General features: G+C 42.2%; 1 protein-coding gene across 5 annotated transcripts; it reads right to left on the reverse strand.

Annotated features, from left to right (window-relative positions):
* Nucleotides 1–570: 570 nt before the first annotated feature.
* Nucleotides 571–22761, reverse strand: PATZ1 (POZ/BTB and AT hook containing zinc finger 1). Of its 5 annotated transcripts, XM_062010275.1 has the most exons (6): nucleotides 21447–22761; nucleotides 19066–19129; nucleotides 15852–15923; nucleotides 13341–13512; nucleotides 7901–8038; nucleotides 571–6064 (listed from the first exon to the last, which is right to left on the reverse strand). In XM_062010275.1, the coding sequence occupies exons 1-6, from the start codon at nucleotides 22724–22726 to the stop codon at nucleotides 5646–5648; spliced, it is 2145 nt and encodes a 714-aa protein (XP_061866259.1). In that variant the 5' UTR covers nucleotides 22727–22761; the 3' UTR covers nucleotides 571–5645. The 5 variants fall into 5 exon arrangements, with proteins under 5 accessions (XP_061866259.1, XP_061866260.1, XP_061866261.1 ...); XM_062010276.1 differs by lacking the exon at nucleotides 15852–15923; XM_062010277.1 differs by lacking the exon at nucleotides 7901–8038.
* Between the last annotated feature and the right edge of the window lie 2590 nt (nucleotides 22762–25351).

Consider the following 25351-nt stretch of genomic DNA (forward strand, 5'->3'; position numbering starts at 1 on the left):
CCCAGGAAAAGCTTAATTCACACAAACCTCGAGAGCACACCAATAGTGCCAGGCAGTCTTCAAGTTCATTTAAATATTTCACCTTTCAGGAAAACATGGCCAAATGTTTGTTTAACTTTGCATTATGCCCAAAGTCAGTAAAGCCAAACATCTGTAGCAGAGTTCAGCAGCACAACTGTGCAGCACAATCTGGCATGTTAATCAAATCACAAAACATTCTTACCCATGGGTTATCATAATCTCATTTTCTAGATGAGGACAAAACACAGCAAGAGGATAGAGAGGACACAAGGTGTTAATTCTTTTCAAACATGGAGTCATCATCTGCTAACAACTGTGGTTTTTCATTAACATGTTTCAACCACTCCAGCCATCACCACAACCCCTTATGGCCAGGGTTCCTGCTCCTGTTCTGAACCACTCTGCAGTTATGTCACACAACCATTTTCATTTTTTTTACCCTTCCTTTTTATCCAAACAAGTTCTCTGGTTTGATTTATAACAGTTATTTGCAGAGCTGTACACATTTGAGTAGGTACCACACTGCCATAAACAATGTGTGGAGGGTGAAGGCGTCAGGGGAATAGGCAGGAAGACTTTATGCCAATGTTGCTGCTGACTCTGCAACAGAAAGCGTGGCCTCAGTCCTAGGCCCAGGCCCAGGCCCACGAACACCCAGCCCCCAGCAGAGACAGGGAGCTGCACATCCAGCTGAAAGCCAAATCTGTTCCCACAGGCTCTCACAACAGATTAAAGATCTTGTTTTGAAAGGATGTCCAGGATAAAAAAATGGGACTCTCTCAGGAAACATGTGAATCTTCTAGAATCGGGTTTCCCTTTTAAGTCTCCTTATTGGGTTTTTTCCCTCTTTGCTCAGTTGTCTCTTGGGGTAGAACTGAAAGCACAAGCTCAGAGATTGACAGTGAGCTTATGATGTATTCAATTAAAACTCAGGTACTGTGCCCAGGCAAACAGTGAATGGCACACAGCTGGCTTAATTTACATTAGAATACTTATAATGCTGCTAAGGTATATTCATAATGCTGAAAAACCCTTCACATTCCCTGTTTTTTTTTGGCACTTGCTCTCAAGAGTTTCTGCCAGGATGAACAATTGAAAACATCTGATTATTTTTATGGATGATAAAGAAAAGTCTTTCCTGTTTCATCACTTAAAATTTTGGTAGCTGTTTTTTACTTTGTCCATTTATCTCTCATGAAACCCAAAGAGAGCTCTTGCTCTTCCAACAGTGAAGTCTGGAGTTCTTTTGAAGTTTACTTTGGCATCTACTTCCTCAAGCAAGCACCTTAAAGAAAAATGAAGCTGAAAGTGGTACCCCACTCCAGACTCAAGACATAAGTTCAGATACTGACTTCTAGGAACAAAGATTTAGTGAAAAAAACAAGACACTAAAGTTACAACAGAGCCTACAAAATCTAGGTTAGCTTTTGTACTATCAATTCAATTAGTTGAGTTAAATAGACATTCAGTTACACAGCTTTTCTATTCAAGTTATTCCTTACTGCTGACAGCAGGTGAAGGAGGAACAATAGTTTCAGGGAATACGTGGGAAATAACAAATATTCCCTAAGTCACTGGCACTCAGACAGGTCTAAAATGGTGACTGGGCATTTGCAATTATTCAGAAGATTGGTAGGAAGACCAACTCCACACCACCTTTTAGTTCTAGGCTTTAAAAACCAAACAAAACAATTATCCCCCCAACATATAATACTTTGCCCTACTACAGTTAAGGCACGGATTGAGAGAAGGAAAAATCTGTGTTCAATTTCTGGTTCTGCTATCAATTTCTCACATCATCATGGGCAAATCACTTCAGGTTGAGAGCTCACATGTGCCACATTACCATCAGGTGAGCCACACTAGCAAGTCTATTTGCACACATCTAACACATGACAAATGCAAGGTAACATCACCAAATCCATATTAAATTGCTTTACCTTGCATTTGTTGTGGATTAACAGTACACACAGACAAGTTCAGGCAACAAAAGAAGCCCAATGATAAGTCTGTGCCCCTACATTCACAACACTTAAGCATGCATGCAAGCAGTTTTTAGTCCTTCATCTTTATTCCTCTTGTTCACCTATAAGCATCTATTCCTTTCTTGCTGTCTTTAATGTTTAGAATATAAATGGTTGAAAATGTTTCCAACACACCTAATATATGAGGGTCTGAGCCTCCATTGAGGGGTTTAGGGACTCCAATAACACAAAGAAATGCTACATCTAAATTTATATAAAGTTCCCAAAATGAGACCTAGGTTCTATACACTGATCTGCCAATTAAAAATGTAACAGAAACAAGTGAGGTTGCAGCTCAGGGCATGTTGAGGACTTTCCTTCAAACTCTGAACTTTATGAGTCTATTTGGATCTGTCTTCTGTTCTATGAGAAGCAGATATTTCCCAAAGAACAGAATATAAAGAACTTGCATATAGATTAAATTGCTATCCAAAATTGAACACTATGCCCGCAAAGAAGCAAAAAGGCCTGGACACACACTACTGCTAAAGATCTGTCCAACGCACTGCTGGCACTAGCGTGCACCAGCCTCCTGTGCTGGTGCAAATCTCTCCCATTTACACTAGGATGATCCAGAACCTTCATTTCAGAATTGTTAACTTCCTGCCTGATTGTTTTCCTGTCCGCTAGACTGAGAAGTAAGTAGTTTTCATTCAATCTATTCGTGATAACTTAGTAAGCGTTTTCTTTGACAAGCAAAATGCATAGTTAGTGTTTCGGGCGGCTTCTTTTTCAGTACAAGGCTTTTCATTTGTTTCATTGGGCCAAATTCTGTAGTGTTGAAAACTGAAGTCTGACACATGTGGCCAAAATTCAGCCCACCAGTAACACTGAAGTCAGTGGAGCTAAATGTAGAATAAAAATATCCTATATTCCGGACTTGGCTTTTGGAGTTGAATTTTCTGACTAGTGCACCCTCTTTTGAGTGCACATACAAACATCAGGGACACAAACTTCTTAAGAGCTTTCAGAATATAGCCTCAATTCAACAGACATTTCCCTGCTGGCTTAAATATGAGCTATTAGTAAATCAGAGTGATTGCAGTTGCATTTGATAATCCCAAAGAGTTGTTATGCTGACTGGAAAACCTGCTCTATCTTGACTTGCTTGACAGCTTGCGAGGTTGTCTCAGCACAGTCCAGATTTGTAAGGCATTTAAAAATATCTTGTAACCTATCTGAAATGTCCTGTTTCTACTTGTCAACTAAGCTTACCAGTACAGCAACAGCAATTCCATGAAGCTTTAGTTTCAAGGCAGGTTGTTTTGTTTTTTTCCTTTTTAAATGAGACTTATTCCTATTCCAGGGATTCTGAGGGAAGACGGAGAAGAACATGTCCTTCAATCTCCCAACACAGATTAATAGCAAAACACCATGTCCACTGCAACGTGCTCTCAATTTAGAAAGTGCTGGTGCTATAAGGAGAAAACAATTCATTATTCATCCTTGTTTTGTAATACTCGAGATGGAAGTACAAAAAAAAAAGTAGCTTCTTACAAGAGAGACGCTGGGGCTGTAGAATTTAGTCATTCCAAATTGCATATATTTAGAGAATGCTCTATAATTCTAGAACAAAACCAAAACAGGCATGTGTCTTATTTCAGTTATGCATTACCTGCAGGGTTTGGATTAGGGGCACCTGGGCAACTAAGTTGTGGAACATGAGCAGTTGGTGGCTATGTTTACACTTAATACAGACCTATCTCCTACAGAGGATGGAGGTCCTGGTCTGAGGTGGTCTACCCTCAGAACAGGTCTCCTCAGACCAGGTCTAAGGTGATCTGTCTAGCACTGTATCATGATGGAGACTGCTATTGTTTCATAGAAGGCAAGTTTGGTCTGGGACTTGGGCTCTTTAGAGGGACCTTTCTAGAAACATTCAATACACACAGCACCTTAGTTTGTTAAATTACTGCTTAAATCTTTGCTTATCAACCCTCACAACAATTGTGAGGTAGAGAAAACTCTTCACAGATGGGAAATTAAGGAATAAATTCAAAGAGCTGTCCTATGTGACCTTGAGCATCAACAGCAGAACCATAATTATAACTCAGAATATTCCTAACTCCTAACCCTGTGTTAAACAACATTTATACCTGGATTTGGTACATAAGACCTTGACAAGTTACATGGGGGGAAAGGGAGAGTCAAGAAGGGACATTATTTCTGCACAAGTGGCATTTTCAGATTAAATGGAACCTCCAACAGCCTAGAGCCCAGCTTCTTTGCATTCTGTAATCAATTATTTTTCAGATATATGCTGTTTGCAATTCCTGTCTCTTATAGCAGAACCCCTTCTTCTTTGGGAAAGAAAGGAGTAAGACTGGCTTTTTCAAACCTGATCAGAGGCATATCAGGAGAACACAACTGTAGCCAAAAAGCCCAGCTCACTGAGTTTACAATACAGCGTAGAGTGGGATTAATGTCTTATTTACTGGTTCTCATTTGCACACCTCTTGGACAGGTGGCTAAAATGCTCAAAAACCAGACAAAACAAGGGGATGCAAAGTAACATACTAACTTCTTTAATAGAGTCCAATCCAATTAAATCAAAATCACTGTGTGAACCCCTGGGTTTATTCACACTAAACAAGTCAGTGGTACATAGTGTTAACCCGGTAACTGATTGTGTTTATACCCTAGGTCCCCACATGGAAAATGAGCACCAGTCAACCAGACTGCAATGGTATTCTTCCTTCCTTTTTTTTTTCCTTTTTTTTTTTTTCATAAAACTATTTCTTTCATAGACTTAAAACAATCAACTAGCCAAGTTATTAATTATGGTACATCTAAAAAAAAAAGAACACTAACCCTAATGTGACTGCTGCTTTAAGAGTGCTCTGTGTATCGCCTCAGATGGGCTTTTCAGTAGCAATTCACTACAACAGGTCCTAAAATAATAAGAGAATTAAAAACCTGACAGCAAGTTTCATGGTTAAAAGTAACAAAAACAACCTGTTCTGAATGGTGATTCTTCCCAGCAGTTCAATCCTGCTGCAGCACTCACAGCCTCACAAATGGCAGAAGGGGTTCAAATTCTCTCACCTTCTTTAAATTTTTCTGGTTTTAAAAGGACAACTGCATTGTAAACTGCTAGGTACCACGGGGCATTTTACTTAATGTTATATTCCATAATGGGTCAATAATGGGTCTGTTTTTAAAACCTACTGTTTTTCTGGGGTGGGTTAGGGAAGGTGGGGAATAGAGAGAGGAAAAAAAGCATAGCTCCTTGTAGCTGTAGCTCCCCAGGTGCCTCAGTCACTAGGACTGTCTACTTCTCAGATCAGTGCTGGCAACTTTTATTTATCCTAGAAGATCGTGACAAAACACCAGCACCAGCATCTAAAGCTCCATTTGGTGTTTTAGGTCATGTCTCCCATTCAAGGTCACCATTTTCTGCAATTTATCAGCTAAGAAGCATTTCCTCCCTCTCCCCAGTGAAGGTTTAAAGGTGGGGTAGGGCATGAGACAAAGAGGGAAGCTAAAACGAGTAAAAAAATTCTCAGCTATAGAACCAAATTTCATTACTTCCTCTTTCATTCACAGCATCTTATCACTATAGCCAGACTGCTGCTTTGCTTTGTTAAGATCACACCGATCTCATTTTCCCTCTGGCCCCATTGGTTGCTGGTCGACCTCTGGATCCACTAGGGATGATGCAAACGCTGACTGGACGATCTGAAACCCAAACGACTCCAGGAGAGACATGTTCTGTTGGGGTGAAAAGGGGGATCCCAGAGCAGGACCGAGGTCCCCCAATGGGCCACCAAGGGCCCTGACGTGAACTTTCTGTATGTGTTTGTTCAGATAAGACTTTGATCTGAAAAAGCTGCCACATTCAGGGCAAGGGTACTTCTTCTCTCCTTCCGTCTCCATTTTGTTTTTGCTGACTGCCATGTCACACGAGAACGACCCATTGGTGCTCTGTTTCTCAGGAGTCTTGAGGTCACTGGTGTCAGAGAGGTCTCCATACGAATCAGAACTCTCAATCGGGTCCGAATGTGAACATTTCTGGCCTTCTACGGGAAAAAGAAAAGAGAGAAGTTTTCAGAACCTTACCTTCCAAAAAAACAACTAACACACATTAAAATATATTCTGTCGGTTACTACTTGATTTCATCAATACCTGTCGTGACAGAACTTCACATCATAATCTGAAGCCCATGACCATAGGTCCTCTTTACAAACAACCAGGCTGCTATCAGAGCAACATCCAGGGTTTTACTGCAGCTTTGCATGATACTGAATGAAAATATAATTGGTCTCTGGTTTATATAATACTTTTTTGAATCTCACAGATGTCTCACAGTGTTTATACCTCAGGCGCTACAAAAGGCTGGACCTAATGATGAGTTTTCAACCATACAATTCACTCCCACATTTCTGACATATAGGCTCTTTCTTTGGGGAAGAACCTAGAAACATAATGAAGTGTAACAGGCTGCAGCAAGATGTGAAGAAACCTGGAAATACTCAGCAAAACGGCAGTGAGCTACGGTCATTTAAAAAGTGTGATTCCATTTAGTCTCAAGGAACGCCTTCTTACAAATGCAACATTGTTAGAAAGGAACTTCATAATCTAAGACTTTTTCATCTTTAAATACTGTAGTGTGAAACAGGACAGAGGTTAGGGACACTATTTTAAGTCATGTGGATACATATCTTGACAAAGGTATTGGTGTGTTTGGAGTGTTCCCCATTCTCCTCTGGCAGTATGCCAAGAAAGTTTGTCCACACTTTTTGCTCACTGCTTATGAATGAGCGTGGGAAACCCAGACATACTCCCTAACCAAGTCCCTGAATACAAATAAGCTATATCTACTATTAACTCTAAAAGACCAAAGAACCAGTTGGCACAACCTAAAAGACAGATTTGCTCTGGACTTGGCGTTACAAACCGAACAGGATATGCATGAAATCAGTACACCACTGAGCTGGAGTAAATCTCTTGTTAAGTTAGCACATCATCCAAAACCAAAGGGCTTCTGCAGTAACTCTATCAGAACTTCAACAGAAAAAAAAATATACAACTAGCATTCCACTGGCACAGACTTTGTTTAACCCAGCCTGCTGTCTTCTCCTGAACAAGAAGACTTTTGGGGACAATCATGATTTTGAAGAATTTTCTGATGTTTCAGCTTCACCAGGAATACTGACAGCTCAAATCAAGAAGCAAAAAACAAGCTATCCTACATAGATTCACACACAGATTTACATTTTTAGAAGTTAAATACTCTGGCTCTTTGGACAATATCTTTTTTTTCCCCCCAGGAGTTAAATGCAGGTTAAAAAACAACACTGACAGATTATCACCCTCTGTCTCTCCTCTCCAACAACAGCACTCAAAAGAGTTAAATACAGATAGTTTCATGGCTCATCATCAACCTGAGGATGAATATTGCTTTCACTGCTCAAGAATCTTTATGATTTGCACTCTATACCTTCCTTCACCAAAAATCAGAAACATGGATTGACTGATGTGAGAGATTCAAGTATAGTGGTACAAATGAACCATCAAGGATCTGCAACCCTCAGGCAAGATTCAAATAGTGACTGCTCCTAGGAAGATGGTCAAGATGAACTAACATGGCTTTTTCAACCTCTAACATCAAAGAAGCTGCCAAAACTTCACATACCCTTACATGTCCATCTCCTTCCTCCAGACTGGTTAAACTGGCTATCCAAGGCTGGATATTACACACTATGTGATGCTAGGTAATTTCTCTGCACCTCCCTAAGCTTCTCTGCAGTATTTTCCCTGTCTTTCCTCCCTCCCCTTTCTCACGACCAGCCCAACAGCCCACAACACAATGTTCTGCACAGAGCAGCAAGGTGCAGAGCGGTGAGTCTCTTGCCTTTGATGCCATAGGTCCTGACGCAGTGGAACGCTGCTCCCCCATTCGGGATGGACTCCTGGTGCCTGGAGACCTGGGGAAGGGGAACACCGTGGTGGGTTTTAACATGGACCTTTAAGTAGGAGGCAGAGGAGAAACCTAAACAAGATAAAAGGAGATGAGATCCTGCCACCAGCAAAGACACGCATCTGCCTTCCCTGTTCTTTTAATCTTTCTCTTGGTTCTGCTCCCTGTTACAAAGCTGCCATTATACTAGCTTGATTTCTGGTTGCAATATGCTCAGGTGAGATTCCTAGACACAATCAGGTGATGAATGCAACGCATAACTTTCATTAGACTTCGTTTGGTTTTTGGAAGTCATGATGAAGGAACAGCCTCCTTGAGAAACAATTCCTAAGCAGACCTAGCAGATGACAAGAAACTTTCTGGGAAAAAAAGGCAGAAGAGACACAATACGAAAAGGCACCCAGGTCTCTTCACCATTTTTGTGCTGTTTTGTTTATTTAAATTAAAAATGCTTTCATCATCTGATAATACCTTGGAAGATAGTTCAAATCAGTTTATGTTTTGCTGTTGAAATTTGAAGGGATGCCATTCAGTAACAGCTCTCTTTGGTATTTACTACACTTTCCCCTAAGGTTTCCGAAATGACTGTGACTCCTAGAACGCAGAAAGCTAAAACTACTGAGTTTTTAAGGTATTATAAAACATACTAAGCTCATCTTTTGCCTGCAGATGACAACAAAAAAATATCAGCAAGTCTCTTAGCTCTGACCTACAAGCCCAAACCACTAAATGAAAAACATGTATTTCAAACAACCGATTTCTGGACAAAACAGTTTTTCACATTTGTGCACATGCTTTTAAACATTGTTTTTGAAGTCTCACAAATATGGTCTCTTTACTTAAATGCACTAAATACCTCACATGTAATTTGGAATGTTTCTAAATTAAATTTTAATAAGATTTGCAATCAACAGCAGTATATTTGGACCACATAGGAGGCACAAGGACAGAGTTTAAAAGACTTCCTACATAGGTAAGTCTATCAACACCCACCTTGATTTTCTATTGTATTTTGAACAGAATATTATTGCACTTTCATGTTAGAAACATTTCCTTTAACAACTGAGAACACAAGTTTCACCATCATAGATACAGACTTCCAGGTTCATGTTCTGGATGAAGAAAACCCAAGACCTAGATTTTTTTTAACCAATACAGCATTTACAGTACAGGCCCTTGCAAGGGAACTTTTCATACCAATTCTTCACTTGAAATATGGATATACTACTGTAAAGCCATTTTTATAGTAATATAATTGCATTTACATTTGATTATATGTAATAATACATTAGGAAGGAATCAAAACCAATACTGGCACACCTCTCTAGGGTGAATTTCCCGTCAGCAGCTGTTTGTTCCAGGTGCTGAATTTAATAGTGAATGTGGCTTTACACTAGAATTCCCTGTGCCTACCCAACAGAATGTCCCCCAACCCAGATTCTTCTTAGAAGCCAGGACCAAAGATGATTCAGGGGTTGTTAAGAATTATATATGCAGGGTCAGCAGAGCAAGGCAAAACTCCACAGCAACGTACTAAAGGGGAAAAAGGTCAGGTTGCTGAGAATGAACAAGAGATAGTTATTGTTGACCCCTAAGTTAAAAGTACAGAAAAGTAGATACATCACAACTGAAGAAACTAAGAACATACAACTCTCAAAATACAATGGAGCAGAATCACCCAGGCCAAGTCACCCAGGGAATTACAATAAGGATATTATCCTCTAAAATAATGCAAGACCTACCCTCAGACACAAAGTGCTATACTGTATATCTCACCGGAACACCTGAAGTTCTCTCTGCTATACAGTATTTCCTGTGAACTCTGCAGTTCTATTTGCAGAACACATTGTTTTATATAATGAAAACTGCCTGCAAAGTGTGTTAGCTCCCCTTTATATACTTGGCAGATGAACATGTGAGTCATCAGCTTCCATCAAAGCAGTAAGAATGCCAACTGCTTCATACAAAACTGTTTAAAAGTGAGGTTTTGTTGTTGATGTTTTTATCCTATTTCTTTTTCCTGAAGCACTTAGCACTGGTCTTTTTTTCTTTTTCCCCCCACTAGACCTTAATTATGAATGCCTGTTCTAGGAAGATGGAGGACTCATAGACAATAATCCTTTAGTTTTATGGACTTCTTGAAAAACAAAGTCAGGCTAATGCAGAGGATAAAATGTCAGTATTTTTCAAAGAAGGAATGTATTTATTGCTTTACCCATACACATCTCTTGGTATTGCAGAGGAGATTATTTCTTCATACTAGAGGAACCAACATTAAAAACATGCATAGATCTGCTTAATATAAATGGGACCTATCCCTTGATCTCTTGGATCACATCTGTAAGGAGACAGACTACAGAAATTTCTCCATTTTCATGAATTCTAGACCGGACTTAGCTGGAACATGCAGAGAGCATATCTTGATTTAACAGCTCTATATCCACCATGATACAGACAATAATTCAGGTTATTGTAAAAAAACCCAAACCCACCACCTAATTTGTGATTGGAATATTTATCCTTCTCCTAACTCATTTGATCTCTGTTGAAACAAACAATACATGAGGGTCTGAAACAGAAAACCAATCTTCTGAGTTACACATGTTATTACAAGGCACTACCTCTAGACTTGCCAAAGTCATTCATCTCTTAAATTCTTTGAAAAAGCCCACACAAGCAAAGAAAAGTTCCTAGGGATGGCAATACATTATGTAACCACAATGCAGCAGATCTTCTTTATTTAAACTCAATAAAGAGAATTTGTCTTAAAATTGAGGATTGAGAGTTAGTTTTCATAAGCACATTTTAGATTAAATCTCAGAAAAATAAACCAAACAGAAAATTCCAGAAGAAAACCCACATTATGCAGCTTCCCTGATTTAACAAGAGTTAATTGCTTCCATAGTTATGCTAAGCATAAAGACCCTAAGTAAGAAAATAACCTGGAAAAAAACCATCAGATCACAGATGGTAATTTTTTGTGTTATACTGCCATTTTGTAAAATAATAAAGAACCCAGCAAATGGGTACATGCATGACATGGCAAACCAGTGGGTACTGCTTTCAGTCAGATACTGAACTCCCCATCTCCTAAATCCATTAAACCTTTAGAAGAACATGAGAAAAAGAGTTCCACAAAAAAGTCTTCAGTCTGACAGAATACATGGAGGGATTATATGCTCTAAGACCAGGACATGTTCAGCTGGGCAAGTTATCTTTTTGTTTTGTTTTGTTGAGACAACATCCAAAATTCACTCTACAGGAAGCTTGAGCATTCCTGCTTGACAATTACTGTATTCAGAACTTGTTAAGTTTTAATTTAAAAATACACTAGCATGTTAGCTGAGGGCAGAATAAACCAAAATCTCATTGCACAAGCACCAGAGCCATGGCACAGTTGCAGTCCAGGGGACAGTGTGGAGCTTCTGACTGCACCAAGGCCTTCTAATCCAGAAATTTTCCACTACACTTCATCTTTCCAGGCTCTACAATTTCAAAGATATCTATTTAAACCAGTGAACATTATCATTTAATTCTAGAACACTCTGAATTTAAAATTCTGCTGTCATGGATCACAAATCCATACAAAAAAAGAAATTTGTCGTATGTAACAATTTCTTACACAATTTCTTGATAAATCCAGTTTGTAGCTTCCATTTCCTATGAATTTTAACACTGGTTAGCTATTTAACAATAATTGACTAGACTGATTACATTTACTAAGAGAAGATGTAAACTGAAATTCACAGCAGACTGAATTCTGACATCACATAAGAAACACACAAACAATAAGAAGACAATGGTTGCTGAAAGTTTGCTGTAGAATAGGTTTCATACCCTTCTACAGAGAAACGTATATTTAAATTTCCACTGTACATTTAAACTTGTAAAACGTGAATAAATCAGTCATCTCATTGTTTGAATGCCTGATTTGCCTTGATCATACTGCATGAATTTCCAAAGAGCTGCAGTGACATCCAGTGGTAGTGAAGTTGAAACTCAAGCTTACAAATCTTGGAAACAAGACAATTCCTGCCAATCCACAGGAGTTTCTGTTTGGCACCACGTTCAGCTGAAGGAGAGCAGGATGGCACCTGGATCTCAGACAGCATCTTCTGTGTTCTTACAACAAAAAGAATCAGGATAAACTTAAGCAGTTTTTCAGAAGATAGGCCTTCAGACAAAAGGGAGGCCAAACTCCACTTCGTACCATCTACCTGGAGCTTCAGAATTTTTTCAACCCAGATGCCTTTTCCACTCTTAACTGTTAGTATCACTTTCAGATCCTAACAGACCATTAAACTACTGGAAATATCTTCCTTTGCAATTTAATGTCCCTCGTTACTCATCAACTCCTAGTCATCCAGAAGCTCCCAGCAGAGTTCTGACATTAAATACAGAACAGCTTTGTTCTCTCAAAAGATTTCACCTCCCTTAAATTAGAAAAGGGAACACATATCGTAACAGACACGACATCAGAAAAAGCAAGATCCCAAAACACAGCAGCAACCTCTTCCTACACTTACTAGGTATGTATGCCTGTGTGAGCCCAAAATACATTTTGAAATTGTGTATTAATCATTAAAAAAAAGAGACATCAATAGATTAACATTCTTTTTCCATCTTGCAGTACATCTCACAAAACATAAGTCTACCACTCTCCAATTGAAGAGTACCACAAACAGATGGAAAAGCTTCAAAAGCTCTTAGTCATATGGCATAGTTATAGCTAGTCCTGTGAGGAGCAGGGAGCTGGACTCAGTGGTCTTTATGGATGCCTTCCAACTCCAGACATTCTACAAGAAGCTACATTTGTACAAATAGAAGTAAAGCACAGATCCAATGCTCTTTACCAAATTTGTTCTAGAAATGTACATTAATACAAGGCAATTTCTTGGGTTAAGAGGGAGAAGCAGCTTGACTACTGTTGCACCAGGAGGTTAAGCAAGACTGATAATGCAGATTTCTTTTATATCTAGTGTATAGTTTTCAACTCAGTGTGTATTTCAAAGATTCCTTTTTCCAAACTGATCACAGGACTCAAGTCTAACCAGGTATAGAAAACAAACAGTGTATGGCAAACAGCAGCAGGGCAACACTTCACAGTTATTTTATAGAGATCTGGCTGTTTGGCAAATAAAATTCTTGAAACAATTTGCTTCAGCTTTGAATGGAGTTTCTTCAGGAACTATCAGCCACGTAAAAGCCCAGACCTATAGCTCCATCAGTGGAAAGGTTAAATATTCAATAATAAACCCAAAGAATGTGTACACGTATGGTATAACCTCCTCCTGTTGCAGACAGAGTCTTACCTTACACCTTCCCTTAAGTGTTAACCTGTCGCACTGAAATGAAAAGATAGTTTCCTCATTACCTCGGTTACAGATAGTGCAGAAATTGCTTGGTCCTTCACTATGTTTCTTCAAATGATCTGCCATGTATGCTGCTCGCAAGTACTTCCCACACACCTGACATGGAACTTTGTCTTCATGACATGCTAGGTGTGAGCGCAGTCGATCACGAGTGGCAAAGGAAGCATTACAAGTCTGCAGGTATAACGAGAACCATGTGACTCATCAACTCCACTAAAAGTACTGATACTGTCAAATATATTTAGTATTCTTTATAGTAAATATCTTAGATCCTGTGCAAACACACAAATGACATGATGCATTTTCCCATAAGTAAAAATTCAGATCACCACCACATTGCAGGAGATGTGATGTTACTACTCAGAAGAATTAAGAAAGCAAGAAGACAGTTCTAATATACTTCAGACAGTAAAACATAAATCAAGATAGTTGTAAGGCCTTAACATCTGAGGATGAAGCTACTAAAACTTTATTTAACAAACAAAATAGCACAATCTACTTCATTCCATTTACAGTAAGTTCTGCCATTTCACTAAGTCATTATAATCACTTTAGGCCAACTGAAATGTCCTCTTTGTCATCTTCCCTAATTTTACTTTTTGATCTAATAAATCTAACTTCAGTACATAGAATCCCTTTGGAGTATTAAGATACACAAACAAAGCATCAGAGAACTGACTGGGATGTGAACATGATGAAAGACAGTAAAAGAGCCATCCTGGTATCCACAGTAGCAGTGCAGACAAACTGTAGAAGTGAAGCCTCAGAGTTGAGCAGGTATCAAAATACCTGCATGACACTGTAATCTGTTTATAACTTACCCCTGATTAAGGTATCATATTCCACTTACTACCATGAAACAAGCTTGATTTGGCATGAGGTAATACTGACTCTACTTGCCCACTTCCCAGTCATAATCCATATGATGAGTGAAGGCTCCCTCCCATTTTTATAATAATAGCAACTGGCAGGCATGCAGAATGGGTTTATAACCTATGACAACAGCCTGCCCATTATAAAAGGCTTGCTCTCACGTGAAGGAAAATAAATCATCAGCAATACACTGCACAGCTTATTAAAGACACAGTCTGAAACCATTGCTCACAGGTGTGAGAGGAAAAACAAAAGCAAATGTACATTAGAATGACCAGACCAAGCAGGCAGTAGTGACATTCAAAAGCGCACAGTGTTTCATTTATACCACCTTTATGTAAAGTAATGCAGTTTTAAGATGTATAAGCAAAACATCCTAAGAGATAAGAGGCTATTAAGTGATTTGGGAACAGGTCACGTTCTGTCTTTTCAAGTATCACTGTGCAACTAACCAGCTGTTTTGATAGACTTGTTTAAGTAACAATCTCTGTAAGATTCCAAAGTCATAACTTAAATAAGTAAAAATGGTAATACAGAAGAAGACAATCCATATAACGTAATTTAATTTAGTTAATCAAGAACTTAATCCCAAAACAGTGAAGGCAGCTGAAAAGTACGTATCAATTTCAACAAGCTTTACACTCATCTGATCCTATGAGATGCTTAAATCCAGTAAACCCCCACAGAGCTGAGGCTACTCTGCAGCAAGCACAAGACTTAGCACCTCAGAGGATCAGGACTTAAATAACTTAAAAAGACAACAGTAAAATTATCTGGATTTCTGTAGTACACAGTTTAACTAAGCTGACCAGACAAAGATTCATAAATTACAAGTAATGAAGATTAAGAGGCAAATTCTCGTACGTGAAAGATTTCTCTTCATCTGAAATCTCAGTACACAGCGCTGAGCAAAACAGGTGCAGCTTTCACTTGCTAAAACGTTCTTAGAGGTGAATAGTCATTTAAGGCAGGATTCCAGCACTGATACTAATCCATCTGTTGGATATCAACTAAAGATATATAACTAGACAATTAAGGATGACAGCCAAGAAATTCATCATTAATATGTCTAAAAATCCTGAGCCACAGTAAGCGTCCACAAAAAAGTACTAGGAGTGCATTAGTTGATGAAGCAGATCAGACAAATCACAGAAAAACAGGGATGCCAGAGGTAAAACTGTTACCTGTCCCATAGTGAACTTATCAAGCTGAAAGCTTAGGAAAAGGAAATATAATCATTTCTGTATTTGATTTCTCACTCTTGCTGCCGATTTGTGCAAAGCTCACCTTTAGATAAGCTATACAGTAAATAGATCTGCGAAGAAGCTTAATAAAATATTAAGTCCAGTGGAGGAAGCAAGAATCAGTTTAGCTTAATCATAACAATGGGAGGCAGGACTAAGTTACAAGAAAACCCCAAAGTTAACATTCAAATAGTTAATATTTATAAAAGGTATAGAGGGGAAAAAAGTTTTATTTTACAAAAGATGTGAAGTGCTAAATGAGTACTAAGTATTTATCATTAATTGTTAATCAGAGAAGAAAACTCTCCAGTGCTTTCCTATCAAACATTGCACAGGTATATAAATAGATCAAAAAGAATATATAAAGTTTAAAAAAAAACATTGTTTAAGAAATACCTCTTGAAGTTTCAACTTTTCTATGGATGTGGATGTCTCTGAGCTTATTCCATGGTGGCTGCCATTTTCCTGCTAATAGGCAGGAAGTAAGAGAAATTAGGACATTCTGCAATTGAAATCAATGGGAAAAGCACTGGACGTGGGATGCCAATTTTAGGTTTACTTAAATAGATCTTTTCTTTCTCAAAAGGTGTACTTTAAGTTAACCTTTATTTTTCTCTTTTTTTAATTTTAACTCCTAGAAGAACAACCTGTCTCTTGTCTCTGAGAAGGAGCAAACTTCTGTTTCCACCCCTTGCTCTTTTGTGTCCCAAACCACAGCCTAACTTTCATACCATTCAGCTCTAAAACTAACGACCCAGCTTTGCCCTTTGCCTTCATTCAGAACTCTATTGTCAGACTTAAAAAAACAAAATTAAAAATCACTAGTGCAGCAATCCAGGGGAAAAGATCCAGAATGCTATAGTGCTATTTAATGTCTTGTCTGGACACCAAAGCAACTTCTTGGCTCCAATTTCTCTGCTGCCTTGGCTCTGTGTAGGCCTTCCTTATTCTATTTTAACAGTAATGAAAAAGCTGGAATCAAGTCTGTGTCTGGCATCGGGTGCTACAGGTGCTGGAACTTAGGATAGTTTTTCAAAAGATTTGTGAAGCACAGCCATTATTTTAGGGGAATGAGTGCAGGACTATATGTTGAGCACTGAAAACTATAGCTGTTGCAGTGATGTTCAGCTTACAATTGTCTTGATTCTCGTAGCTTCATTTTATTTATTCTGAACATGGGTTGACACCTTCACACTGTTGTTTCTGTAGTCCAAAATGTACCATGATGCCACATCAACAAAACATTAGGTGTCCACCCGTTTGCAAAGACAGGAGGACTCAGGTAAATGGCTGGTGGATTTTGTTTAAATCAAAACAGGGGACAACTTCCAAGAATGCCATTACCACAGAGGATTCTGGAAAGCTCTTTTGTTTACTGACAGAGTATTTCCCTTTTCCAGTAAACATAAACAAAGCATGACAATAATGAGAATTCTCAACAGGAACTTGACAGATTCAAAAAGAATGCTCAATGTTATTCAAGCTACTCTTATGGGCAGCTAATTCACCTAACAAAATCAATAGAAAAGAGAATGGAAATGGGAAACGATATGCCAATACAAAGCTATTTTCGTTCTTTGTGGGCAGATTCTGTGTTTAGATGGACATCATGGAAGCATTACTCGCTATGAGATAATCACAAGGAGAACTTTATCAATTCATACATCAGCTTTCAGATTTGAAACAATTTTTCAGCGTGATAGCATCGTTTGTACCAGATCTGTGCATATTTAAGAAGACTTTCTAGAGCTGACAGGATATTATGAAATATTTTTTGCAAAGGTACAGAACAGCTCTTTAACAAATTTTCTCCACCTTTTCATGAAAAATTAACTTTGCAGGGTTAAGCAGCCAAAAATAAACAAGCCAAGCCCAAAAGACCACCTCATCTCTCTTCAAATGCTTGTAACCTGTAACATATACTTTTAAAGTGAAGCAAATAGTGCATATAGTATTATGGTCCTTCAGACAACAGACATGGAGAAAGACTCTTCTTAGAAATTGCTGTCACAAAATACATGTGTGCAAGGAGAGGGAGTTGAGCTTTGCTTACAACCTTAGCCTCCTTATTTTATTTCTAGCTCTTATTGTATCCTCAGATTCACACTTACAGAGTTTATACTTAATATTCTTAAATCAATCAGGGAACTGTAAAAAACTTATCAGGCATCAGCTGTCAAAGGACAATTCATGTCTATCAACATTATTCATAAACTGTCATCACTCAGCAACCTTGATATCAATTGGCAAAAGACTGATGAGTTTCTTTTGGGACCTGAACAGTCATATTCCTACTTGCACATAAATGCACTCTTACGGAAAAAAAATTGTAGTCATCTACAGTTCATCCACCCAGACCCCTTGCTATCCCCAAACTAATTTTTATGAGTGAAATTTTCCAATTTATATAAATCTATAGCCCCTAAGTCATAAGAAGCATAAACCAATCTAAGGCTTTATATAGGATATGCAGTTAAATCAATGTGAAGGTTCTGTGGCCTGATTTTCAAAGGTACTGGGCTTCCACAGATCATATGGAGGTCAACAGGAACCTTTAGATGGTCCTGTATGTCTGGATTATTAGCTGAAAATTTAAAAACTCTCATGATTTGGAGGAAACACACAAGAGGTAAGTCAAGAGATGGGGAAAAAAACAGGTCAGGAGGCAGCAGTCATGCAGGTTCATAAAATGTGGTTAAAAAACTTTAGAAGGAAAAAAAAAATCTTCAAACTTGCACTGTCTTCAAAGAAAATGCAAATTATCTTGCTCCAACTTGCTTTAAATTAATATTTTTTTAAAATCTTTCTTCAGAGACCATGGAGATTGTTACACAACAGTTTGTTTACAACAAACATTTTAGAAGTTTGCCCAACAACGATGCAAAGGCAGTGGGTGATAGTGGAAGCTGATTCTCAGCTTTAGTTTTAATGAAAACTTCCAGGCACCTTTTTAATTTCACTACAAGTGCATTACAAAATATCTTTTTTTATTTGACCTTTCAAACTCTAATGAATAATTTATTAACTGCAAAAAAAGTATATACAACTTTAGGACACTGGATACTGTGATGCTGTTATTTATATTCTCCCTGGAATAAAACAAGCTTCCAGTTTTGCTCAGTGCAATGTTCTGAAGGCTATGTGTTTAAAAAAACATAGTAACTTGGCAAGTTACAATCATTTACCAACTTTAATTGAAATTTTCTAAAAAAAAGTTTAAAAAGGAATCAGCATCGGAGCCTCCTGTTGGCAACAACTGCAATAAAAAAACGGGGGTGGTGGGTGAGTGGAGAGAATCATCAGCGTCACTGACTCTAAGGCCAGAGACATGGTGGCTGGGTAAGAGATCCAGGGTGAGATGGGGATTGAGCAGTGGAGAAGAACACCTGGTAAAAGGGGAGAGAGGCAGGACCACCAAAGCTGTAGCTGACACAAGCTGGGAGATGGGAGGCATGTAAAGCAGCTGTCACTGTTGAACACTGTTATTTACAAACATTTATCACAATTCACACATACAGGTGATTTTTACTGATACTTCAAAATTGTCTGCAGATAGAAATGCAATGGCAAAGATTACCCACAGATCAGTCTAAACACCTTCATCTCCTACCTGACACTTGTGAGGTCTCTCTGAGGTATGCACCTGTTTGATGTGTCCATTCAAGTGGTCTGGCCTTAAAAGAAAATACACATAAGCACACTTAAAACAAATACTAAAAATAAACTTAGAATTTTAAGACCAAAAAAAATCCCAGTGTGGAATTTATTATAAATGTAGTGATTTTTAACTTTCCAAGAACCAGATCACCAACAACTGGGGCTCTACTTTGATAAGCACCCTCTCCAACTTGCTAAAAATGCAGCACTTTCTCAGGAAGAAATTACCACTGAATGATCATAGAAAACAGGAAATGCAAACTACAGTTTCCAAGCCTGCATGTCCCCTTCCAAAATCCTATTTAGATCTTAGCAATCAAGGCAGTTTGATTTACAGCTGATTAATATTTGAAAATCAGATCCTTTTGGTTCGTGTCCCAAACACAGAAAGAAGCCAAGTGCAAAAAGACTGACTCTATAAACTCCGTCGCTGTGACACATTTTCCACCAGCAAGACGAAAAAATGCTGTCCTAACTGACAACTTGGTGTGGAGGTTGCATTAATACAAATAAAATGCTCTGAAGGTCTCAACAGAAGGTGCAATGGAAGAGCAAATTATTACTGAGAAAAAAAAAAAAGTTTGACAATTCTTCACAACCAGTAAAGCCTACTTTGAAGAAGAGAGGACTGAATAGCTGCAGATTCTCCTGGTGGGAGTTTCTCCTAGTGGGAAGAAAGCTTTTCATTGTATGTGGCCAAAACTGCTTGGAAACAAGCTCTCCACACTCTCCTCCCCCAACCTTCCAGCAGCTCCAATGAGAGGGCGCAGGAAGGAATTCACACACTGCAGACAGAAAATAGACTGAGCTTTGCAATCAGGCTGCTCTACCTGTGCTCCAGCAAGTGGGCTGGAGTGGTGTAACCAGAAAGACGGGTTGGGGGTCCTTCTATTGTACCTCATACCTAGTGGCCTCAAGTCCTGTGTCACTGAATGAAGGAAAGAATACTAAAACTAGACATCACACTTCTGACTTCCCCTTGGCTGCTCTTATGCCTGAATACAGATAGTTAAAAGGGTCTCTGCTTTGCATCCATACTCTGATTTCACCAAGATGTGTAGATATTTTTGTTGTTTACTTTTTTAACAGCATTCCTGCCTGCTCACATTACATACTGGGAAAACTGAGCACTTAACATGTATCCTTCACTTTCCCTTATTGACTAAAACTTTTCATGCAGCAGTTGCAGAAATCTTTAAAAGTGAATAAAAATAACAAAAAATGGCAGATGATGCCAGGTAGCACTTAAAATATGAAAAGTACTTTCACTTCTAGCCACAAATGAGATTTGCATGTTACGACTGTCCCTCACTAATTCTGCAGTCCTTGGGAAGACGCATCCCTACTTACTGCTGATTTAAAAGGAAAAAAAAAAGGAAAAAGAGAGCTAGGGAGGCACAATTCCTTCATCTATACAGCTGAGACAATTCTAGCCCTAGCAGCCCTTCGATTTGTTGCCGGATCTCAACTCCTTCCCTCCTGTTAGAGCAACCGCTGTACAAAACCAACTACTGCTACAAAAGTAATAAGAGTGTATGCACCCCCCTCCCCCCACTACTTCTAGTCTCGAAGCAAGCACCAAACTTCCATACAAATCACAAACTCATTAACTCAGGCTATAAGATACCACTAACACGACTACGTGTATCAAAGTACTTATTAATTAACTCCCACAAACAGCGACAACAAAAAATCAGCAACATTAAATGTACAGATCTTACGTATGTTGCAGGGCAGAAACAGGATCCCCTTCAGAAGGATGTAAACCCAAAGGACACAAAGACCATGTATTAAAAGATACTTGATGCTGCAGCCTTTGAAATCTCACCTCTTCCTTCACATTTGGGTGATAAAAAACATTACGAACTAAGAGAAATGAAGGGAAGTTAAGAAAAAGAAAATTTAAAATGGATACGAGAAAAATAATAATCTTGAGATGTACTAATATTTTGCACTTCAACAGCACCTTCAAACTACCTACAAAACAGTAGTCTCCAGACACTTACGTGAGGCAGGTAATTATTTCAATACCTATTTCACAGAAGAGTCATCCGAGGGAGAGACTGATTTTCCCAAGGACACATATATACCAAGCCTGGGACAAAGCTGGGAACATTACCCAGAAGGCAGCTGACTCCCACTTGTAAGGCTGAATTACTTTCAAACCCTTTCAGGAGACTGTAGAATAGCATCCCAGCGGAAGTGATGGAAGTCTCGTTTCTCGAGACATTTTAAAGTGGAACAGTCAAACTTTCCTCGGTACAAATTTTTCTTCTTTCCAAAGGGATAGGAAAGACAACCTCCTAGGTCTCCGTTTGTGTCTATGGTCCTTACCTGGAAAAGCCTTTTCCACAGCTCTGGCAGATGTAGGGCTTTCCCACAGAGCCATCGTGAGATCGAACATGATAGGACATCCTGTCTTTCCGCTTGAACCGTAAGCCACACACAGGACAAGAGTAAGGCTTCTCGCCTGAGTGTGACAGCTTGTGCCGATTCAGGTGGTACACGTCCCGAAAAATCTTGCCACAGATCTCACAGGCCACCTGTTTCCTCGTCCTGCTTCTTTTTCGGGGTGCATCGGGGTCATCCTGACCAGGGACTCCGTTTTCCCCCAGTCTTGGGGGTGGGATGTCTATGTAGCCCAGCTGTAAGCTTGTCACCCCGTGTTGAGCCTCATGCTGACGAAGACGATTAGCATCCGTAAATACCTTCCCACAGAGGCCACAAGGCAAGATGCCAGCCTCTCTCAGGCCGCCTGGGGTACCAAACATCATGGAGTCCAAGAGATTGGCTTTACGGGGACGCCCTCTGCCCCTCTTGGTGCTTAAAGGGGGGGCACTAGCAGCAACATTCTGGAAGGGTGAGGCCAGCAGTGGTGGGGACAGAGGTCCTGCCACCATGGGCAGGCGGTCCACACCCTGCAGAACAGGTAGGGAGGACTGGGCGGCAGTGAGCGCGGCCCGTGTGGCCTCGTCTTCGGGCATACCAGCAATGCCGTTGCCATTGGGTGCCAAAGCGGCACCGTTGGTCATGTCGAGAGGGAAGCCGAGGTCCGCAGCCCCGGGACGGAAGAGCATAATGTCAGGGCGTGCAGGGGGCACGAGGATCTGCACATTGGACTGCTTGATGACCTCCTGGCAGATGTCAATCACAGAGCGCATCAGCAGGAACTTGGCGGCTGTCATGAGCTCCGGGAAGCTCTCCAGCCGCACGACGATGCGCGACGTGTAGGCAAAGTCCAGGATGTCTCCGAAGACCTTGGAGCTGATGGTGTGCATCTCCAGCTCCCGCCCGCCCCCGGGAGTCCCGCCGGCCGCCGCCGCCGCCCCGCCGGCCGCCGCCTCCGTCGCGCCGCCCTCCACGCCGCCGCCGCCTGCCCCGTCGCCCAGCTGCGCGCTGAACACCGATTCGAAGTACTCGCTGCAAGCGGCCAGCACGGCCCGATGCGCCGGGAAGCTCTCGTCGCCCACGCGGAGGAGCACGTCGCAGAAGCGGCCGCCGTTCTTGCGCTGCTGGTTGAGGCTGTGCAGCATGTCGGCGCTGTGCCGGCTCACCTGGTACGTGTAGCAGCCCGACGAGGGGCCGCAGGCGGCGGCCTCGCTCACCCGCTCCATGGGGCTGCGCCGCCCCGCTGGCGCCCGCAGGGGGCGCGCGCTCTCAGGCCGCCCGGCGGCGCGCGCCGCCTCCTCCTCCCCGCCCCTGTCCGGGCCGACGGCGGCGGCGCGCGCTGCGCTCCCTGCACAGCGCGAGGGGATTGCGGGGGGGGCGAGACAAAAGGCTCGGGCGGCGGAGGGGCGCGCGCCGCGCGGGGCCGCCGCGGCCGCCGGCGCGCGAGCTCCGCCCGGGCCCGGCCGCCACGAGGCGCTGCGGCCGCGGAGGCCGCCGCGGGAAGGGGCGTGCGCGGCGCGGCTGCAGCGAGCCGGGAGGGAGGGGGCTCCGGCGGCGGCGGCTCCGGGCTGCCGGCTCCGTCCGTCCCTGTGTGTTTGGAGCGGAGGAAAGATGGCAGCGGCTGCACTTCCTCTTGCACTTTCACCCCTGGGGGGAGGAGAAGGAGGGGGCGATACCACCCCCCCTACAAAAATCCAGCGGGGGCCCCCCGGCTGCTGCTCCCCGACCAAGCGCCGCCGCCGCCGCCGGCTCCGGTCCGGGCCCCGCCCGCTTCGCTGCAACCCGCACCACCGGCGCCGCAAACTTTCCTCTCTTCTTTAGCCGAGAAGACCCCCACCCTATTCATAGAGACCCCCCCCCCTCCAGCCACTCGGGCTCCCCCCTGCCCCCCCGCTTCCTGCCCCCCTCCCTCCCCGCATCCGCCAATGCAAGAGCAGCCAGAGCCAGCAGGCCGGCCCCCACCCCGCCCGCCCGCGGGGGCTGGGGGCTGCAGTCTCCCCCTTCCCCAGCACCGATCCTCCAATGCCGAGCCGGCAGCGAGGCCCCCGCCCGCGGCACACGGGGGCGGCGGGGCTCCGCTCGCCCCCTCCCCCAAATATCCGGGCTGCAGCTCGCCCCCCAGGCCCCCTCCCGCCGGAGAGAGGAGGAGGGGCCGGCTGGGGATGGGGGGGGGGGGCTGCGGGCAACCTCCCCCCCTCCCCAAGTGCAAATCGTCCAATGCAAACCCTCCCGGAGCTGCAGAGGCGCAGAGCGGCCCCCACCTCCTCGCCTCGCCTGAGGAGAGCCGATCCCAGAGGGGCCAGGGGCTAGGGGCAAACCGGCCTCCCCCCGCTCTTTCATTGCATTTCTCACCCCCACCCCCCACCCCCGTACTGAGATCAACTCTCAGGCTGACTACAAGAGCGAGGCGCCGGCTTTGTGGGGGAGGGAAGGGGTACAGCGGGAATTCTTCCAGTGCAAAAATGTCCCCCCTGTCCCCCTCGGGAGCAGTTAGGAGAAACGGTACGCGCGGGCCGGGGGCTGCGGGAGGCTGTTGCCCAACCCCGAGTGCCTGCCTCCATGTTGGGGAAACTGCTGCCCCGCCGAGCCCGGCGCTGCCCGGGCTTTCCCACGGCCCCCCGCGCACCCCGCGCTGCAGGCTCCCGCGCCCCGGGCGTGAGGTGTGTTCCCCAAGCCCTGGACCAAGCGCTCCACCGCGTGCTGCTACGATTTACTGGCGGGGACTGCTTGGACTGTCTTAGTGCTGAACCTTTCCCCTGTGCTCGTCTCCCTACAAGAGCTTCTATTTCATGATCATCATTAGTCTTCAGATGAAATTTGCTTTGTGTCTCGGAGAAGAATTTTTCTCTACTTTTGAAGAAATATTCCTCCCCACTCAACACATACACGCTCCCCAAGCACAGTTCTTTGTTTTGTTAAAGACAACATTTGAAAAAAAAGTGTTTCAGTTGCACTTTTTTTCATTTGTAGCATCGAGCCAAATTAAGGATCCTTAGATGACCTATTCACGATCCAGTATCATCACTTTAAACTATTCTGTGGAAAATACTGAGCTTGGCACATACGAGGGCATCACAAAATACAGAGCCTTCCATCAGCTCCAACCCTGCACTTGAATTAGTGGTGGTATAGAACAAGCATTCTGAGTACTGATGTGCAAATGAGTGCACCAAGCTTCCAACCTCCAAAATGCAATATTGTATTAATACTTAAGGCCACAGAGTGCCTGCAACCTGTGCACCGATTTCTCCGGCTTTTGATAGGAACTGTTTGCCTACACTGCAGGCAGAATATTGCCAGCAGCCTTTTATTACTGCATTATGTATGCATATACCCTGATCTGAATATGTGTTCTTAGAAATGAGAGGTTACCAGCAATGCTGAAGAACACAGCACAAATAGAACATATTATATAGATAATACAGCACTCATATTCTGTAAGTATGCCACAGACACATGAGTTATACTCGCTACAGTTAGGAAAATGCTGCTATTGAAACTTACTAGCCAGGCTGCATGCACACAGACAGAAAGCAGCTAAAGAATCTGGCATTTGCTTATCTTTCCTAGTGGCTTTGGTCAGTTGTGCGCCTTTCCCCCAGTGGTTTATTAATTTGCTTTCCTTTTAGTCCCCAGCCTCCTGACATGGTTCCTGCTTCCTATTTCAGTTCCCTCCTTGCCTGTTCTTTGTCTCTCCTCTGGGCAGGGGGAGGGGGGGGGTCCTGCCGCTCTCACTACACTTTCCTCAGAACTTTCTCCAGTTGCCATGGAATGTTCTGGTTTCAGCTTCCAGCCTTTCTGTTTAAAAGGCACCATCCAACACATCCTGCCTGCTTCTTTAGGTAAAAGCT

The sequence above is a fragment of the Colius striatus genome, chromosome 17 (assembly GCF_028858725.1).
Source record: "Colius striatus isolate bColStr4 chromosome 17, bColStr4.1.hap1, whole genome shotgun sequence".
Lineage (NCBI taxonomy): Eukaryota > Metazoa > Chordata > Aves > Coliiformes > Coliidae > Colius > Colius striatus.

Excerpts from the sequence above, each read along its gene's own strand:
- PATZ1 (XM_062010275.1), bottom strand. The coding sequence starts at position 22,726 with ATGGAGCGGGTGAGCGAGGCCGCCGCCTGCGGCCCCTCGTCGGGCTGC. Across the intron at positions 19,130-21,446 it reads TGTGGAAAAGGCTTTTCCAG|GCCAGACCACTTGAATGGAC; the intron begins GTAAGGACCATA and ends TTTTCTTTTAAG. Across the intron at positions 8,039-13,340 it reads CTGCACTATCTGTAACCGAG|GTTTCTCCTCTGCCTCCTAC; the intron begins GTAATGAGGAAA and ends TATCTTGTTTAG.